Below are 19062 nucleotides of genomic sequence, written 5' to 3' on the forward strand. Positions count from 1 at the left end.
GAGTGAAAAGTATTAAGCTCTAACTAAATTATATTTTTTCATCTCTGCTCGCAGGTTTCTGGATTTCTTTTTTTAATAAGACTAAAACTGAACTTTATTTTTGCATTTCTGGTTCAGAAGTTCACATTCTGTTTAACTTGCTCCTTTTTTGTAGAAGTGGTGCAGACTAATGAAGCAGTCTAGTGACAAAAGTCACAAATAGTTGTTTGAAATGAAAGTTGTTCATTTAAAACAAAAATTACTGAAGAATTCATTGTGAATGAGTTTGCTATCTAAATAAAGATGCAGCTAGATTTTCTGTCATTCGTTTGTTTACATGGGGCGTGAAAACATTTCTTCCTGCCATGTGGGGAATGATGTAAAAAGTTTGAGAACAACTGATCTAAAGTATGATTAAAGTTCAGCCTGATTAATATAAATGTCACTGACAATTACTAATATTTTGGAAAAACAAAATATTTACCACTCAGTTGATGTCTTTCTTTTCAACAGCTCCTTTTCTAGACTTGTAAGAGTTTGATGTAATGCGGGGAGTGCTGGTCCCGACCCTCCAAGACAGTAAGAAGCAAGCTGATTTAATCCTTAATGGCTGTGCAGCCATTATAACTTACAACACAGAAGGTCAATGTAGACCTCATACATCCAAATTAGACTAGCACATATAATATTAAAAATACCATCTACTACTGTGTCTGAATGTGTGGTATTGCCACTGTTTAGGCCTAAAGAGATATGTGTTTAAAAAAAAAAAGACCACCTAATTTAAATATAATCATTACATCCTTGTCAAAAGCTAACTTCTAATATATAACGTTTCTAATAAGCACAACGACCAAATAAAACATATGGCAGGGTTTATATGTAACATAGGCAACAGCAAAATGTTTCAACTGTGGAATTTAACTTATTCGTTTGGAAGGACAAGCTAAATTACTTTATTTTCAACTATAAAGCCAATTTAGACTTTAACCAATTAACAGGCCACTGATCTGATTTATGGCTTTGGACTTTTACAACAAAACTTGTATCTAAACACATTTTTACAAAAAAAATACTATTATTATTGTTGTTGTTGTTTAAAATGTAATTAAACAGAAATGTTTGTTAAATGTAAAAGCAGTTTGCTTCTGTTGCTAAAGAAAGGGTAGATTTGACATTAATAGATACCACAGATGTTCAAAAGCAACCACAAAGCATTAAAATAAATACAGGAGTTAAGAATATAAAGTTCATATGTTATAAAAGTTCATATGGATTGAAAACAAGCCCCCAGCCCTAACAGCTGCACCTTCCGAAAAAGCTTCGTCTGCGCTCTTATCAAGTAGCTGCTCACTTTTCTATTTCAAACAATCAACAGAAAATTTCACGGAGAGATTTTTATATAAGGTTTTTAAAGCTGTGGGGTTAATTTTTAAGTAACATGAGCCGAGAGGCAGCAGCGATGCTAGACTAACACTAACTAGCAAGTTTATAAACCTGCTGTTAAACTGAGAGAATGCACAAAATAGTTTGAATAAGAGTAAATATTTACTCAGCAAACCAGTGTATCACGCAAAGAATCACAACAATGCCAACAATAATCTCTTGAGCTGAAGCTTCTCCAGCTGAACCCAGGTTTGCACAACACATTCCAGAAAAATATGTGGGCGCCATGAACATGCAGACTGATCTGTACGAGGGAGGAGGAAAGCAGTGGCATGGCATTTTCAAACCATTGTTTGATCCTTCCCACTGGGAAACAAAATTTCCAACTTACTTAGTTTTTCTAATTTAAGACAACTCACACTGAATTGATCAGCTTTCTGTATAAAAAGTAGTGGTGACTTACTTAAACAATTTGATAAAAATCGTGTTCAGTCTACTTCATATTATGTTTGTGGCCTTGTTTTTTGATTCCGATTCACAAGGTCCAATTCCATCCTAAATGCGACTCGATTCGATTCAGTTTTGACTCAGAAATATTATAATTCTGATTCATTTATCAGTACTGACACTTGTGAGACTTCATCAGTAGTGTAAGCATCACAGCAGATGCCTTTGTTTCAAAGTAACTGAGGATAAAAAGAAGAAAAACATGAAGGAGATTTTCCTGGCCTGGTGACGAGCAAGCGAATACTGCAGAAAACAGAGATTTGAAATGGGAAACTATTCTTGAAGTATACTGAGAGAGAGAGAGAGAGGGAGAGAGAGAGAGAGCTGTGCAGGAAGTGTGATTTTATCGTGGTGGAAGCAAAACAGCAAAAGTAAGAGGGGATTAATGACGATATTTATCAAATGTGAAGCGTAGTTTTGATCTTCTTTTGCTGCTGATTCAGTGAACTTTTGTTGGAGCATCAGAATGAGGCTTCCACCCGACGGCATGTCTGTACGTGCCATCGAGTGACAGCCTACATCTCACTAATTCTGACGCGTCGGGTCCGCGCTTTGTGTTTATATCTTTTTGCGGAATCCGTTTACCTGCTCTCATTTGTTGTTTTAGCTGTTTGGTGGTTGTTGGAATTCAGGCATTTCTGGCATGATACATTTATATTTAAAAATAGATTCAGGATTTAATTAATCTATATTGCGTTATTCAAGCCAAAATGGATTTTTTTTAAACCCACCACCTCAACAGGAGCATTGTAAATAACCGTTTAGCGCTGCTACACTTAAACCTAGACAAGGGGCGTGCCTTACGGCGTTTGCGTGACATCTGCGCTTGCGCAGTACTCTAACCGCGCAGTTCCTTTTGCTCAAGGTATTTGAAAGCTGGCTCGGGAAGCGGTACGTCTGTACGACTTGTGGTGGCTCTCCATCCCATCCTAAATTAAACTCACTATCACGGTAAGGCGTCCCACTGCTTTAACAGTTGTGGTATTCAGTGACAGTTAATTCGGTGTCTGACATTTGTTACGGTTCAATAACTTAAGAGGAAATTCATATTGTTCGGAAATTAGCTAACTTTATGGTTAGCAGCAAACACATTAGCAAGCTAGTGCTAACTGTAGCTGGATGACTTGGACAGGACCGGCTGCTGGATCAGTCTATTCACTGGAATCGAGATCCTGCTTTCCATCTTGCTTTGAATAGGCTTTTTTAATTTCTTTTTGCTTTGTTCGGGACAGTGATGAAATGGTTTAATATAACGTAGACCTTGCATACTGTCCAATACATGCGAATCTGCGACGGCCATGTGCTTATATTAAAACTCGCAGGAGACTGGACAGCCTTTAGCCTGCTAGCTCAGACGCTACGCCGCATAAACCGATCTGGAGTCAGCAGCGGTGCCAAATTATGGCTACATTACCTCAATCTGGCATTGGCAGTCTATAGTGCTTAGCTGCTACCAGGCTAAAATGAATGCATGAATGATTTAGGCTAGCAGACACACTGTAAACTTAGGAGTTAAGAGTCAAGTTGGCTTGTTAGAGCAATAAAACGGCTTTCAATCAAACCAAGTCAAATTACGTATGCACATGTTAACTTTTATATTATTTTGCTGGAAACAATGCACAGGTTTTAAGGCATTGCTAAAAATGTTGTAGATTTAGTTAGATCGTTACATGTTGTCCACCTATATGAGGTACTGCATTTAGTCTCTTGCAACGCACTTTTTGTTTTTCAGTAATTTACTCTTTTAGTCTTTTTTCCACTCCCTTATAGTTTTGATCATGGAGCTGAATGATGCTAACCTACAGACCCTGACTGAGTTCCTAAGAAAAACCCTCGACCCAGATCCAACAGTCAGACGTCCTGGTAGTACACTCTAATGACAGCTTGCATATCAAAAAGGAGTTTACAATGAATGTTGTTGTTGTTCACTTATTTATTGAGCTATGAATTATTTATTTACTTCATTTACTCTAATACTTCCTTTACATTTCTTTTTTTCCCTCCCTTACAGCTGAAAAGTTTCTTGAATCTGTAGAAGGAAACCAGAACTATCCACTGTTACTTCTCACGTTGCTGGAGAAGTCCCAGGATAACGTGATCCGCGTCTGTGCTGCTGTGACATTCAAAAATTATATAAAAAGAAACTGGAGAATTGTGAGTCTTGCTGAATAACAGCCTGACTGAAAGTGTTTTTCTCTGCACATGTTTAATATCTTTGAATAGAAATACACTGTGTTATCATTGAACCCAGGTCCATCTGAAATTGTTAGAGTTCACTTTTGTTATCTGCTTGCTAAACTGAAAGAAACAGTCTCCTTTGTCTCTCCCATGCACATAAAATACCTCAGTGTTAGCAGTGTGGCATAAGCCCTTCAGCTTCGCAGTTCAGGGGTGGGGGCAGTTAAAAATGCATTGCCATTCATTTACACTGGCACGGCACTACATAGGCGGTGTATTCAGCACTTTAACAGCACAATATAAAGCTGATAGGTTGTAGTGATCTAGATTAAGATTTTTTCCTCTTTATTCCATTAATAATTGTTTTGATTTTGTCATGTGTCTGCTGAGGTTCTCGAAAAGTATGTGTGTAATTCAATTTAACACCTGTGAGCAGGTTTGTTTATGCTGGCCTAATTCTGTGGTTTGTTTACTCACAGGTTGAAGATGAACCCAACAAAATCTCTGATCCTGACCGAACGGCAATAAAAGCAAACATTGTAAATTTGATGCTGAGCAGCCCGGAACAGATTCAGAAACAGGTGCGTCCCAACATGCCACTGTCCCTAAAAGGTGTACTTTAAAGCAAAGGAAGAATATCCATAAATTCACTCCTACTCATGTGTCCAATCTGTTTTCACAGTTAAGTGATGCCATCAGCATCATAGGACGTGAAGACTTTCCACAAAAATGGCCAGACCTTCTAACAGAGATGGTGACTCGCTTCAGAAGTGGAGATTTCCACATCATCAACGGTGTGCTGCGCACTGCACATTCACTCTTCAAGAGGTAGAACTCTCTTCACAGTGATTTTAAAATCTTTTATGAATCATTTTTCATAAAAAAATTAATGTGTTCTGCACCTTTTCTTCTTTTTAAGGTATCGCCATGAGTTCAAGTCAAATGAGCTTTGGTCTGAGATAAAACTGGTTCTGGACACATTTGCTCTACCTCTGACTGAACTATTCAAGGTTTGTTGTCGCAATTAAGCCAAATGTTATGTAACACCTAACAAAATGACATTTTTAAACAAGGTTTAGGAATACATCTGTCTTTGTTGCAGGCCACAATCGAGCTGTGTCAAACTCATGCTACAGATGTCAATGCCTTGAAGGTCCTCTTCTCATCACTCACACTTATCGCCAAGCTTTTCTACAGTCTTAACTTTCAGGTCAGTTCTATGAAATAAAAAAAAAAAAAGAATTTAATGTAGTTGTATAGTAATTATTGATAAATCAGGATAGTTACAACAAAGGTAGCACTACTATGTTGCCAGTAACATCTGGTTAGCTTCAGTCTGTTTAGGAATTTATTCATGTGCACTGTAAGTAAACTCTGCCGTGTCACACAGGACCTTCCAGAGTTTTTTGAAGACCATATGGAAACCTGGATGACCAATTTCCACGGCCTACTGACTTTGGATAATAAACTTTTACAAACAGATGTGAGTTATCTTCTCCTTTACTTTTACTGCAACACAGTTTAATCACTTATTGCAAAAGTGTTTTTGACATTTGTGTGCATCTCTCAGGATGAGGAGGAGGCAGGTCTCCTGGAGCTGCTGAAGTCTCAGATCTGTGACAATGCGGCTCTTTATGCTCAGAAGTACGATGAGGAATTTCAGCCATACCTGCCACGCTTTGTTACTGCAATCTGGAACCTTCTAGTTTCTACTGGCCAGGAAGTCAAATATGACCTGGTGAGAACAGTGAGACCTGACTGTGTTTCTGTTATTTTTGAAGTTCACTTAGCCCATACTTACAGTTCACCTTGTCTTTGTTGCAGCTCGTAAGCAATGCTATCCAGTTCTTGGCATCGGTCTGTGAAAGGCCACACTATAAGCATCTGTTTGAGGACCAGAATACACTCACAAGCATTTGTGAGAAGGTCATTGTGCCCAACATGGAGTTCAGAAGTAAGCCATCAAATTACACCTGGAAGTGCTTAGAGATTCAGGGCGCTGCTTGCTTGGATACACACATGCTTATGTGCTGAGTGTCACTGACCAGATTGACATTTAATGTCGGATTAGGTGCGGATGAGGAGGCCTTTGAAGATAACTCAGAGGAGTACATCCGAAGAGACCTGGAGGGATCTGGTAAAAATGCATCACCATCTCTTAAATTAAATTTGAATGAAAAAAGTTTTTACTTAATTTAAAATTATCTTAAAAACTTAAAATGTTTTATAACATCTCATTATATCAGAATGCTTGATGATAATCCTATTTTGCCATCCTTTCTCAGACATCGACACTCGCCGTAGGGCTGCGTGTGATTTGGTGAGAGGACTTTGTAAGTTTTTTGAGGGACCAGTCACAGCAATCTTCTCTGGCTACGTGAACTCGATGCTGGCCGAGTACGCCAAGAACCCTCGGGAGAACTGGAAACACAAGGATGCTGCCATCTATTTGGTGACATCGCTGGCATCGAAAGCCCAGACACAAAAGGTGTGGTTGACATACGCACTCCAAAGTTATTGAATTTGATGTGTATCATATGTAACTGCTAAAACATTTGTGTTAAATGTGAAATTCTTTATACTTGTTTTATCTTATCCAAACAGCATGGAATAACACAAGCCAACGAGCTGGTGAATCTGACAGAGTTCTTTGTGAACCACATTCTCCCTGATTTAAAATCCCCCAATGGTAAGAAAACTGCTAATACTTCACATCTTAATGTGCCAATGCCTGTGCGATACAACAGTTTCTTCACATTTATTCCTCTGTAACCAGCTGGATGATAGAGATACTATTAATTTTGAGATCCTTAAGAGTTTTTATTGTGTAAATGTTCTGCCATTTACAAACGAAAATGTGAATTTTCTTCATGTCATTTTCATTGTAGTTAATGAGTTCCCAGTGCTGAAGGCTGATGCCATCAAGTATGTAATGATCTTCAGAAGTCAGGTATGACTTCCTGCCCCCCCACCCCCATGACTAGCTCAGTTTCAGAAAAAAAATCCAATACTGAGAGTGCTTCTATCTTCTTCTTTTTTTTTGTGTGTGTCTTCAGCTTCCTAAAGAGCAGCTGCTGCAGGCAGTCCCTCTACTAATAACTCACCTGCAGGCAGAGAGCACAGTGGAGCACACTTATGCTGCACATGCTTTGGAGAGACTGTTCACTATGAGGGGACCCAACAACACAACACTGTAAGTATCAAATAATATTGTAACACATAGATTAATAAAGATAATTATCATAAATATCTTTGATAGAAATGTAAGGCAAAGTTAATGGAACTTCTTTCCATCCATGTTTTGATAGGCAACACAAAAGGCCAATTATAGTGACAATAATGCTGAACCAGTCATGTGGCTGGAATAGAGCCATGTTGGGTTAAATTGATGCATGCAGCACAGAGCATAGGAGAAGCATCTGGTAGCAGGACGTGTTACTGTAGCTGTATGCACCAGAATGTTGGAAGTGTGAGAGGGATAATAGAAAAAACCGAAAGTAAAAAATGTTGATTAAAACTCGAGCAGTGGCGTTACCAAAGAAGAGACCCCAGCAGACACGGCCCAAGGCTCAAAACGGCAAGAATAAAGAGAGGTCAGAGGACTTCTGTGGGGATGTTTTGGCTTTTTAACCTGAGAAAGAAGCAGAAAAGAGTGCACTGCAAATTGTGTTGGTGCAAATTGGTTATAACACCGATTGTTTTTAAGCAGTGCCATCTTTGGAGCACACACAATGCAAGACTTTATAGTCCCATTTTGTCCATCGCCATTTCTTGAGTTAAAAAAAAACAAAAACAAAGAGATGCAGAACATAAATTTAAATTAGTGGTTAATGAGTTGGACTGATCTATGAAATAAAGCTGCATGTTAAAATCAGCATATAAGAAGGTTTACATTTCCCAAATGTAATACCAGAGTTTCTACAGTTGTAAAAAGCCTGCAAAAGTCATGGACATGTCGAATGGAGTATTTACCAGGTCTGAAAATTTTTGGAATATTGATGAAAAAATGTTTTGGGGAAAATCCTGGAAATGCCAACCCTGAAAACCATAGTTTTCATGGCCTATGGATTTGATGTAAGTTTGCACAATGCCAGGAAAGAACAGATTTTAATGTGTTGCATCATGTTTGGTGATAGTTAAAGGTAACTAATGTCAAACTAGGGACTGTTTTGATCATTGTTTGCTGAGGTAAAGCTTACAGCGACTAGTTATCTTCTACAGTCGTGTAGCATAGGCAGTATAAAAGGTGGATGTAGCTTTTAAGACAATACTCACTGTTTTCTGAAGTCTGTACTGAAGCCTTAATAAGAGTTTCTGCCATCACCATCTTGGTATCAAAAACAGATGTGATGAGGAAGAGTACATGTACAATTACAGGTCTGTTATAGCCGCAAATGTATGTCAAACCCTGTTAGTGAAGTAAATTTTAATATTAACTTAATTTTTTCATTTGCAATAAAGAGCATTTATTCTCATTAGAATGTTGTCTCAATCATTAAAGGGGAAAACTGTGTATCAATCCTGTAATGTGAGCACTCATGCCTAGTAGTGGCTATATTGCCTGTTAGTATCCTTTTCTCCATCCATTTAGTATTAAACTGTAAGATGAAATGATTCCAAAGTGCAGTCAGTCTTCTTCTTTGTGTGTTATCAGTATCACTGCTGCAGAGATGGCACTGTTTACTGAACAGCTGCTCAACAACTTGTTCAAGGCACTGGCTTTTCCTGGTTCTGCAGAAAATGAATACATTATGAAAGGTGAGCCTGATTTGCCTGTTATCTAAATGCTCCTCACTCACTGTCACACGAAGTCCAAAGTTAATTACATAGCCTAATTGTGCATGTTAATTTTTTCGTTTCATTTTCAAAGCCATCATGCGCAGCTTCTCCCTGCTGCAGGAGTCCATTGTTCCCTACATCCCAACGCTGATTGGTCAGCTCACTCATAAGCTCCTCCAAGTCAGCAAGGTAACACAATGTTTGTTAGTACTTATAGATACAGATAGATTTGTTTTGAGGGGAAACGCATCAAGTATTGAAAAATGTTTCGTCTGCTTTCAGAATCCCAGCAAACCTCACTTTAACCACTACCTGTTTGAGTCCCTGTGCCTGTCTGTCCGTATCACCTGCAAGGCGAACCCCGCTACTGTCAGCAGTTTTGAGGAAGCACTCTTCCCCGTCTTCACGGAGATCCTCCAGAACGATGTTCAGGGTACGTCAGTTATTTAAGTGTAGATTGTGCTAAAACACAGTTGGTGCCTCTTTAGGGACAACTCAACATCTTTATCCGTTTTCTTTTGCAGAGTTTCTTCCATACGTGTTCCAGGTGATGTCTCTCCTCCTAGAGATCCACTCCAACTCTATTCCTGCCTCCTATATGGCCTTATTCCCTCACTTGCTGCAGCCTGTACTTTGGGAACGAACAGGGAACATCCCCCCTCTGGTGCGCCTCCTTCAGGCTTACCTGGAGAAGGGAGGTGAAACTATTGCTAGGTCTGCTGCTGATAAAATAGTGAGTATGGCACAACCTTCATTAATTTTTTTGTCTTCACTGAAATTTTGTGAACAAGTTTTTATTTATTTATTTATTTTTGGCCAGAAGAGGAAAAATTTAAAATCTAGCTCAACCGAGTACTTTAATTGCTAATCAGTAAAATAACTATACAAGTTTTCTTCTGATTCTCGTTTTCTTACTTTCTTACTTGCTTGGCAAAAAAGATGGCATGTTTTTCTTATTGTTTGTTGACTTTTTTCCTCAGCCTGGCTTGCTTGGAGTTTTCCAAAAGCTCATAGCATCCAAGGCCAATGATCATCAAGGATTTTACCTTCTCAACAGCATCATAGAGCACATGCCCCCGTAAGCTGATAAATTTTCTCCTCAGTGGTTCATTTATAAAGTGTTGTCTTTGGCAAAAAATTGTTTAGGTTTTTGTTTTTTGCTGTTGTTAATGTTTTCCCTTTCTTTTGCCAGAGAATCACTCATTCAGTACAGGAAACAGATCTTCATTTTGCTCTTCCAGAGGCTACAAAGTTCCAAAACCACCAAGTTCATCAAGAGTTAGTATACCATTACCATTAGTAACATTCAAACTTTAATCTACTCCAGCAGTGCCAGTGACTGAACCTTTTTATCTCCCTTCTCATAGGTTTCCTGGTGTTTGTCAATTTGTATTGTGTCAAATATGGAGCTATAGCACTTCAGGAGATTTTTGACAGCATCCAGCCAAAGTAAGTGTTCCAAAAAAAACAAACCCCAAAACAAAATGTTGTTTGATCCATCAGTTGCACAAAAGAAGCAACAAGTTCTGTTGATAAGCTGCCGACCTGTTTAATTTGATGGCTTTCAAACTTACTGCAAAGAGGCACAATTTTCTCTGATCTATTTTAAAAGTAACACTTATGTCAAAACTTAATCAATCATGCAACTCTTTTAGTTTCTTCACTAGCTTGGGTGCTTATGAAAAATTAAAACTATAGTTGACTACAAGTGATGACATTGCAAATTTTTGTGTCTGTGTGTGATTATAGAGTGCAGTAGTTACCAGTAGCTGTAATTTAATTTAATGCCAAACCAAAGACCGATTTAAAAGTGTATTAAATTCACTGACTTTGTGTTGCAGAATGTTTGGTATGGTGCTGGAGAAAATTGTTATTCCAGAGGTTCAGAAGGTGTCTGGACCAGTCGAGAAAAAGATCTGTGCTGTTGGCATTATAAAGATCCTCACTGAGTGTCCTGCAATGATGGACACGGAGTACACGAAACTCTGGTAAGAAAACATGAAACTCGAACATTTAAAAACTTTACACAGCAGCAATGCACATTTTTCATTTACACTGCCTGAGATGTCATGATGCCATGATTGAAGTGAACAGTGGATCATTATATTACAGTAACCCAAAATCAGTTAAACTTAAGGGATGTCAGCTTGTCCAGTTAGGAACTATAAACCGCTCTGAATCCACTTCATCTGCAAAGAGAGCAGATTCACACTAGGGCTGTCACAAACGATTATTTTGATAGTCGACTAATCAGATCATGCATCCACTGGACATAAAACGTAAAGTTTATTGCACCAGCATGCGTCTGCTCTTATGTAACTATCATTAGCTTACAGCGTAAAGTGTTTAAGGTATGTGCTAACTAAAAATGAAGACAAGATGATAGTTTATTAAACCTTTAATGAAATTTGCAGATTGTCTCGGTGGAGTTTAATAAACTCAGCCGTCTGCTCCTTGCTATCTAAAATATAACAGGACACTGGAGTAAATTCTACCATCTCACACTTCTGTTTAATCCCTTTTCTGTTTGATGTTTATTCAGCTGTGTAAAAATTATAACTTTAATCTCAGTAAAATACTGACAAAAGCCAAACAAAAATATTTTTAAGTTATCTAAGTGACTTATACATCATGTTTAACCTGAGTAGCAGAAGACCGCGGGGATCTGAAAACGATGTGCCGGGAGTTTGTTCTCGCCGGCTCTAGTGAGGCTTGAACCCCCGGCTAGCTATCGAGCTGGTGGGTAACAGGTGTCTCCGAAAACGTCGGAGCACTTGTGCAAAAATGTGGTGTCTTGATAAACCAATCAGATATTTAAAGTTTACACAGCTACATTCTCACCTGAAAATATGTTAAAAGTTTATTTTGTGACCAAGAAAGAGTAATAAGTAATGGTAAAACTCAGTAGCTGCCGCCATTGTTGGAAACTGGAATTGGCTGGGCCGCGCTATGAATTCTGGGATAGGGTTGGGCAACGAAGGATACACCCGACCCATCTTTCAAATCTGGGGAAATGAAGGACTAATTTAGAGGAGTCTTTGAATTTGGACAGCCTTCCTTGCGTCGCTGTAACGTAATTGGCCAACAAATGTGGCCTCCGAAAGATACGGCCCCTGAATTTGGACACAGCTACGATACCGGAGACTCATTTTTCTTCTTCGGGGTTTAACGGCAGCTGGCATCCTTGTACATGCAGTGCTGCCGTCTTCTGTTTCAGTCGTTATTACACTCTTAAATCCTGCTACTTATTCCTGCATCTTTCAGGATCTTACAAAGCTTCAAATGACTATTAAATTAATCTTTGACGATTTTGATAGTCGACGTGATCGTCGATGTAATCGTGACTAGTCGACAAATTGTGGCAGCCCTAGTTCACACTGAGCACATGAGTCTGAAGGTGCTATGGGAAATAATGGGCTCCTTGCACTTCAGGTGTTCTCTGGAAAATGCCAGATGATGCTGGGATGTAAGCAAAGGTCCCACTAAAGGATTTGGGACCACAAACATGCACACGTAACCCACAGCACTCCTCCTGTTCCTCCTTGGGGAGATGGCTCCTGGGAATATTACATATTAGTAGATACCAATGTTTATTTGTTGTCCTGAGTAAAACAAAGACGAGTTATTGTATCTCTTCAGGACCCCACTGCTCCAGGCCCTCATCGGTTTCTTTGAGCTTCCTGAAGATGACAGCATCCCAGACGATGAGCACTTCATTGACATCGAAGACACACCGGGCTATCAGACCGCCTTCTCACAGTTGGCCTTTGCCGGGAAGAAGGAGCACGACCCAATTGGAGATGCTGTTGGCAATCCAAAAATCCTGCTGGCCCAGTCACTGCACAAGCTTTCTACTGCCTGTCCTGGAAGGGTAAGTTCACAAATGCAGGCAGTTTTGTTCTTCTTCTGGTTTGATTCAATGTGTTTGGAATCCAAGAATTGTCACTTTGGAAACCATATTGATAAACGTTGTACTTTTTTTTTTTTTTTCTTTCCCCCCTCTCTGCAGGTTCCTTCAATGCTGAGCACGAGTCTGAATGCAGAAGCTCTCCAGTTCCTGCAGGGCTACTTACAGGCGGCTACTGTGCAGCTGGTTTAAAACCAAAGCAAGGGCGTTCACACAAAGCAAAATCTCAGTACCCTGCAGGAATAGCCACAATGACCCCCCCGGTCACATGACAGACCTGCTTCAGTTGAACTCGAGACCTGAAAGTTAAATGGATTTACCAGAGAAGTAAATTTTGCCTGAATTCAGGGTGTGTACTCCAATGGAAGTCATTTTAAGGTTTTTCTTTTAAGAAAAGGAAAAAAGGAACACGACCAAAACTGAATTACATTAAGATATCTGGGCCTTTTTCTTTTCATGTGATAAAGGCTAACAAGGATTTGAATGTCAGGTTGTGAAGCACTTACCAGTTTATTTCAAAAACATCAGCAACAGCAGCAGATGTAAAAATAAATAAAAGAAATTGAACGTGTGGGACGCTGAACATGTCTTTCAAACAGGAGGGTTTAAATCATTTCTTTTGTATGTTTGACTTCCTTTTTACGGTTATGAGGCTGTAGTCTGTGGCTCAAACAAAGTTTAATATTTTTCTGTTGCATGTTTCCCTTCATTTGTTAATATCCATTTGGTTTTTTTTTTGTTGTTGTTTCCGCACTGTTTGTTAATGTGAATAAAAAGAGGCACTTGTATGGATCTGTTATCACTGCAGGCGCTATTCTATCCACACTGTTGTGAATTGTTTTTATTTCACTTGCGAGGCCCTTTAGCATCAGCAGTGGATACTTAAGCAGCTCAGCATTCGCGACAAATTGCTTCATACAATTTTGCCTTTGGGAAGTCCTGGAAAAAACGAACGTAAGCAGATTTTCACAGAATATTATAAAGACACCATCAGAAACGTTAGCACAATTTGGTATGGCCGTTGGAGGTCTTCATTTCAATGTTCTTGATGAATGGTAGCATGCACTTGTCGCCTCCCATGAAGCGATACGTTGCAACATTTGCCTCCCAAGGTAGTAAGCTAGAAGGAAAAAAAGAATGAACTTTGTTTTAAAACTGGGATTTTTTTTTCTCTTGGGTATGCAGTGCTAAATGGCTGCATTCACATAATAAAAACCATCAACAAAAATTAAACCCCTTTCCTGTAATGCAACTCCAGCAAACATTCAGGTACGCTGTGATAATTTCCAGACCTTTTAAACTGTTCCAAGCCTTTATTTAGAAGTACAATAGATTTTGAGAGGACTAAGTGCTTATAGCGGTTTGCTTTACAGTTGGTTGCTTTATACCAGGAGTCAAGCATAAGGCCCAGGGGGCTTAATCGGCCCAGCAAAGGTTTCCAATCTGATCCGCTGTTGACAGCTTTGGAAAATGTGAAGAAGGGCATGAGTTTCGGACCTTTAAAATGCATTTGAATAGGTTTAACAGCTTTTTCATGCTGATAAAATAATGAAGTAAAAGATAAGCAATTAAAAGACAGCCAAATTTTTACAATGTGTCCACAGTAGGATATTTCCCGTAAAGTAACAAACTTTGTTTTTTAAATTATAGCACAGTGTGTGCAATGAGCTACCACAGCTGTTTGATTTTTTTTTTTTTTTTTTTTTTACACATTTTTCTCTGAAAGTTTAACCCCAAAGAGTCATGCTGACTGATTTCTTTCATTCATTTACTACAGAAGCATTTCTTTATCATGTAGAAAAGCTGAGGAATATTGTTCAGACATCTCAGGGATTAAATGTGTAGTTTAACCGTTTTCAGTAGCAGACAGGATAGCTTCACTGGCCCCGCCCTATTTAGATCATCATCTCATTCAAAGTAAGTTTGACATCAGTGCTCTATACAGTCTACATGAGAGTAATAACTCTTGAAAAGGGATATTGGATGGGTCATCAACAATTTTCTGAACCTGATGAACAACAGCTTTCTCATATTTTGGTTGGAGAGACCAGTGTTCTTTGTTTCCTATGATTTTCATGGCAATTTTTACCTGTTTCTCAATTGTTGATTTTGACTTTACTGCAAGTAAACTTTAGAGCTCACGCCAAAAATCTGCGCCTATGAGCCAATTTTTCACATTTAAAAAAAAAAAAATCAACATTGTGCCCAAGTACTTATATGAGCTAACATGCTCTATTGTACATCCATCAAGAAATGGAAAACAAAAGCCCCATATTAATTTAAGCCTTGGTAAAAGCAGCTGATCATGTCATATAATCCACTTAGTACTTACGCTCTTGCAAGAAAGGGGATGTACATAAGACGAGGAATGCAGATCATCTGCTGTTCTGCTAGGATGGCTTTCATAGACTGCTGCACAGTGTAGAGAGGCTCAAGGGGTGGAATTATGCTGCGAAGCTCTTTCCTGGTAAATGCAATACAGAGGCATTAAAGGACATACTGAAATGCAGCTTTACTTCATTTTTACCACCCAGCAAGTTCCAGTTGTGAATAATTGTATCTCACCTGATTTCACAGCCTGCGAACATTCCTGTGTCTACAATATAAGGACATACTAAAGTGGTTTTGATGCCATTCAGGTCTTCTGCTATCAGCTCATGTGTCAGTGACTCGTGGAATCCAACAGCTCCAAATTTACTAGCACAGTAATCCTGGAGGGGGAAGTAGAAAGGCCAGAGAGAGGAGCCTTTAAATGAGTTGTCGGGTCAGTTAACATACGCTTTGGAAATTATGTTTCTGTTAAGTTTGTGCTCGAACAGTCCTTTGCAGGGTACCTCAACGCAGGCAGTGCTGAACAGTCCAAGTGCACTGGCGACGGTCACAATGTGGCCGTGGTTTTGTTCTTTCATCCGTGGCAGGAACGCCTTCGTCATCTGTTGGGTGAAATTAGGAAGGTTGCAGCAGTAAAACTTATCATGGGGGCCAGGAACCATAAACCTTTGCTGAAAGCTCAAAATCTGATTTGCATACGTTATGTGTCTACAACTTTTCAGAAATTAAAGTGGAATTATTGTGCTTTTCCTTATTTTGATCTCGTGCAGTGATGATATTTAAAAGTATGCAAGTAAGTGCTCAGACTCCAGACTGTTATAAATGACCTTTCTCACACTGCTTTTTTGGCATTTGGCTCTGTGTGACATCATAGAGAGAGAGACATCAGCACCTGCACACAGCTCTGGAGCAAAGTATGCTAAAAGACTTAAAAATATAGGAGCTAAAAGGGCTTGTTTAAGACAGACGAGGAACCGTCAGGCTGCATCAGGCCAAGTTCGTAAGACAATTACAAAGTCCAACAATACAAATATGGAGCTGCAAACTTGCACAGAAGCTCCTTTTAAATGTAATTTAAGAATGCTTTAAAAGCCATTTAATGGGGCAAAAAGTCAAGTGAGGACATTCCCAAAGAAATGCTATTAATGGCAAATGAACTCTTGATTAGACATGCAGAGAAAAATAGTTGACTCCAGGTAGCTTTAGTGTAAAATAGCTTGTGTAAGTACATACCACCCCCCCACCCCAAATCTATGAAGATATGGGAATATGCACATGAAGGTTGGCTTTATTGTTTGGAGGATCTTGGTTTTGAAAACTGAAAATGGGACATTGTTGATGTTTCACAGCTTTATGACTTTAACTGATACTGTATTTGTGCTATCAATATGTATTCAAACAGTGAAACTTGGAAATAAAAGCTAACACGTGGTTAAACAGGAGAGAAACCGGAGAGAAACAAGTCTCATTTGACGGATCAGGTGTAGCTTATTTGATAACAATAAAGAGAAAAGCCGCCCACCGTTTGTCTCTCGTCGATTTTACGCAAATCCGCTTATTGCCACTTATTTTATGTGCAGGAGATTGAGGCTTTAGGAGGATCAAAAGCAGGATCACATACCTAACTTGATGCTGGCTTGTAGCGTGATTTTATTTACATGTGTACATTATGATCATCATTATGACACATCAGTGCACAAGTCCAACCGGAACCAGCGAGGAGGACACTAAATGGGTGTTACATAACCCCTGTGAGACCGGTGGATCGCCCTTTTAATTTTTTCTTTAAAATGGTGATTTACGAATGTGTGCGTAAAAAAAAGCATCAGATCTCACCCAGAAAAGCGCGTGGCAGTTCACCAGCAGAGTCCTCTCCAGAAGCTCATCCGGACAGTCCAGCAGCCTCCGTCCAGCCACTACGCCTGCGTTGTTGACCATTATGGAGACATGCCCGACCTCCGCTCTCACCCGGTTCGCTGTCTCGTAAATGTTCTGACGCTTGGACAGGTCCACCGTGTAGGTGTGCACCCGGACGCCCAGTTCTCGCACCAGCCTGGCAGTCTGCTCGTTGGCAGCCGCGTTGCAGTCCCACAGCACCAGGTGCGCCCCCTCTTTGGCAAACTCCAGGGCGAACAGGCGACCCAGCGCGCCCCCGGCTCCCGTGATCAGACACAGCTCCCCATCGATGCATTTAAGCCTCGGCCGAAGGAAAGTCTGCAGGATGGCGCTCAGGATAGAGCCGGTTAGGTCTATTAGCATCAGCAACAAGTCTACTAACACAATCATGACGCTTAGACACACCTGCTTCTTCTGCGTCCAGGAGAAGCCAAAGAGTCACACAAAAAAGAACGCCAAGCTTTGGAGTGTAGTTACCTCTCCGTGTGACGTTGGGGTTGGAGGCTTGTTTTATGTAACTGTGCCGGATTATAGGACGGTTGGCTGATGGCGGCCGCCAATAGAGCAGCTTTTTGTTTGATAAATGAGGAGCTGAGTGACTCATTCGAACACACTCATAAAGAGCGGCTGTGGGATTGAGGCAGGGATTACGATAACACTCAGTGGACCCAGAGTTATTGCAGTCTTTTACTTTCTAATAATCTGTTATTATAGTTTTGGGTTCATGTTTTCATCGTAGTTTAGAATCAAAAAGTTTTCGGGGGGAATCTGCTCAGTTGAGAATTTTGTTCGAACATATAAACGTTTTAGTCTCACTGTTGCTTTCGGTCATTTTAATACAATACGGTTTCTGTCGGCATTTATGACCATCAGCATAGGTGTTACAATGCAAACACTTGGCGAAGAAGACAGCTGACCTCGAAGTCATGACGTAACAAATCAACAAACGTGCACGGAAGCCTCATCAAGCAGGCTGTGCAGTTTTGTAAGTTCACAAAATGTTTATTATCTCAAGTGTACACTGTAAAATATAACTTGTTGTTTCAACTTAAAAATATGAGGTAAAGGGCTGCCTTAAAATTTTAAGTTAAGTCAAGAAATAGAGTTTGTTCTTATAACACAACCAATTGTTATCTTAATGAAAAATCACATGTTGTCTAAACTTTCATCTTAGTTTAGTTGACTGAGATTTATTAGTCAGTTCAACTCCTTTAATTGTCATCTTTACTTGGGAAAACCCTTTCAGCTAAATTAAAATAATCTATTGTTTAAACTCTTGTCCTAGTTCAGTTGACTTGGGTTTTTTAGTTAATTCAAATACTTTAGTAGTTCTTTTAACTTAGGAATCTATTTTAGCTTAACTAACATAATCTGTTAGCTAAGTTGATTTAAGTTTATTAATTAACTGAGCTCCTTAAGGTAGCTGAGTGAACTTGTAAATCAGTTTCATTTTAATTATCAGAGTTGATTGACTGGATGTAAAGAAAAATGTGTATTAAACATCTTAAGTTTTGTTTTGTTTTTTTTTGGCTTTCTAACATCCATTTCAGCAAAACTACCTGTTAGGTTTATCTTAGATCTCAGGTTTAAATATCTACATTCCTTTAAATTAATTTTCTGTTGTTTACAGAAAAAAAATAAAACCCCACAGATTCCATTAAAGTCTATCTGATCATTTCATACAGAAAGTTTGTTTTAAGAACATGACAACACAATTACTCATGAGCACCCAAGATTCACCATTTATTGTGCCATCTTAGTCATCTGAGAAACAGAAAAATCAGTGACGTAGCTCATCAGGCTCACAATCCATCAAAACTCAAAGGCTGCTCCCTGTGAAACAATAAATTTGAACTTGGTCTTGAGCCCAGTTTGGGTGAAGATGAAATTCTGACCAATACTCTAGGAGCAGTAGTGATTCTTGTGAAGTAACAACATAAAGTCTGCATTAATGTAATGTATCAACGGGACACTTGCTATTTTAGAAAAGTTATTCTTTACATTTACAAAATTTTTAAACTTCATTGTGCTCAGTCACACCTGTTAGCATAAAACTTGAAATATTAAAATAGTACAAAACCTTTGATAAGTGACAGTAA

At 39.2% G+C, this 19062-nt stretch overlaps 2 protein-coding genes across 2 annotated transcripts; one reads left to right on the forward strand and one right to left on the reverse strand.

Moving 5' to 3' along the window:
* Positions 1-2714: 2714 nt before the first annotated feature.
* cse1l (CSE1 chromosome segregation 1-like (yeast)) lies at positions 2715-13559 on the forward strand. Its single transcript, XM_063474139.1, has 25 exons — positions 2715-2823; positions 3643-3735; positions 3884-4026; positions 4530-4631; positions 4733-4878; positions 4970-5060; positions 5153-5260; positions 5441-5533; positions 5621-5788; positions 5875-6004; positions 6122-6187; positions 6336-6538; positions 6655-6739; positions 6939-7000; positions 7107-7243; positions 8705-8808; positions 8921-9018; positions 9112-9262; positions 9354-9562; positions 9810-9907; positions 10022-10107; positions 10197-10278; positions 10671-10817; positions 12469-12700; positions 12839-13559. The coding sequence occupies exons 2-25, from the start codon at positions 3651-3653 to the stop codon at positions 12926-12928; spliced, it is 2916 nt and encodes a 971-aa protein (XP_063330209.1). The 5' UTR covers positions 2715-2823; positions 3643-3650; the 3' UTR covers positions 12929-13559.
* A 123-nt stretch (positions 13560-13682) lies between these two features.
* Positions 13683-17552, reverse strand: LOC134627764 (retinol dehydrogenase 10-B-like). The gene is made up of 5 exons (XM_063474141.1): positions 16904-17552; positions 15571-15669; positions 15302-15447; positions 15069-15200; positions 13683-13856 (listed from the first exon to the last, which is right to left on the reverse strand). Exons 1-5 carry the CDS (start codon positions 17351-17353, stop codon positions 13736-13738), a joined length of 948 nt encoding a protein of 315 aa, XP_063330211.1. The 5' UTR covers positions 17354-17552; the 3' UTR covers positions 13683-13735.
* Positions 17553-19062: the final 1510 nt, after the last annotated feature.

This window comes from Pelmatolapia mariae, linkage group LG5 (genome assembly GCF_036321145.2).
Source record: "Pelmatolapia mariae isolate MD_Pm_ZW linkage group LG5, Pm_UMD_F_2, whole genome shotgun sequence".
NCBI classification, from domain to species: domain Eukaryota; kingdom Metazoa; phylum Chordata; class Actinopteri; order Cichliformes; family Cichlidae; genus Pelmatolapia; species Pelmatolapia mariae.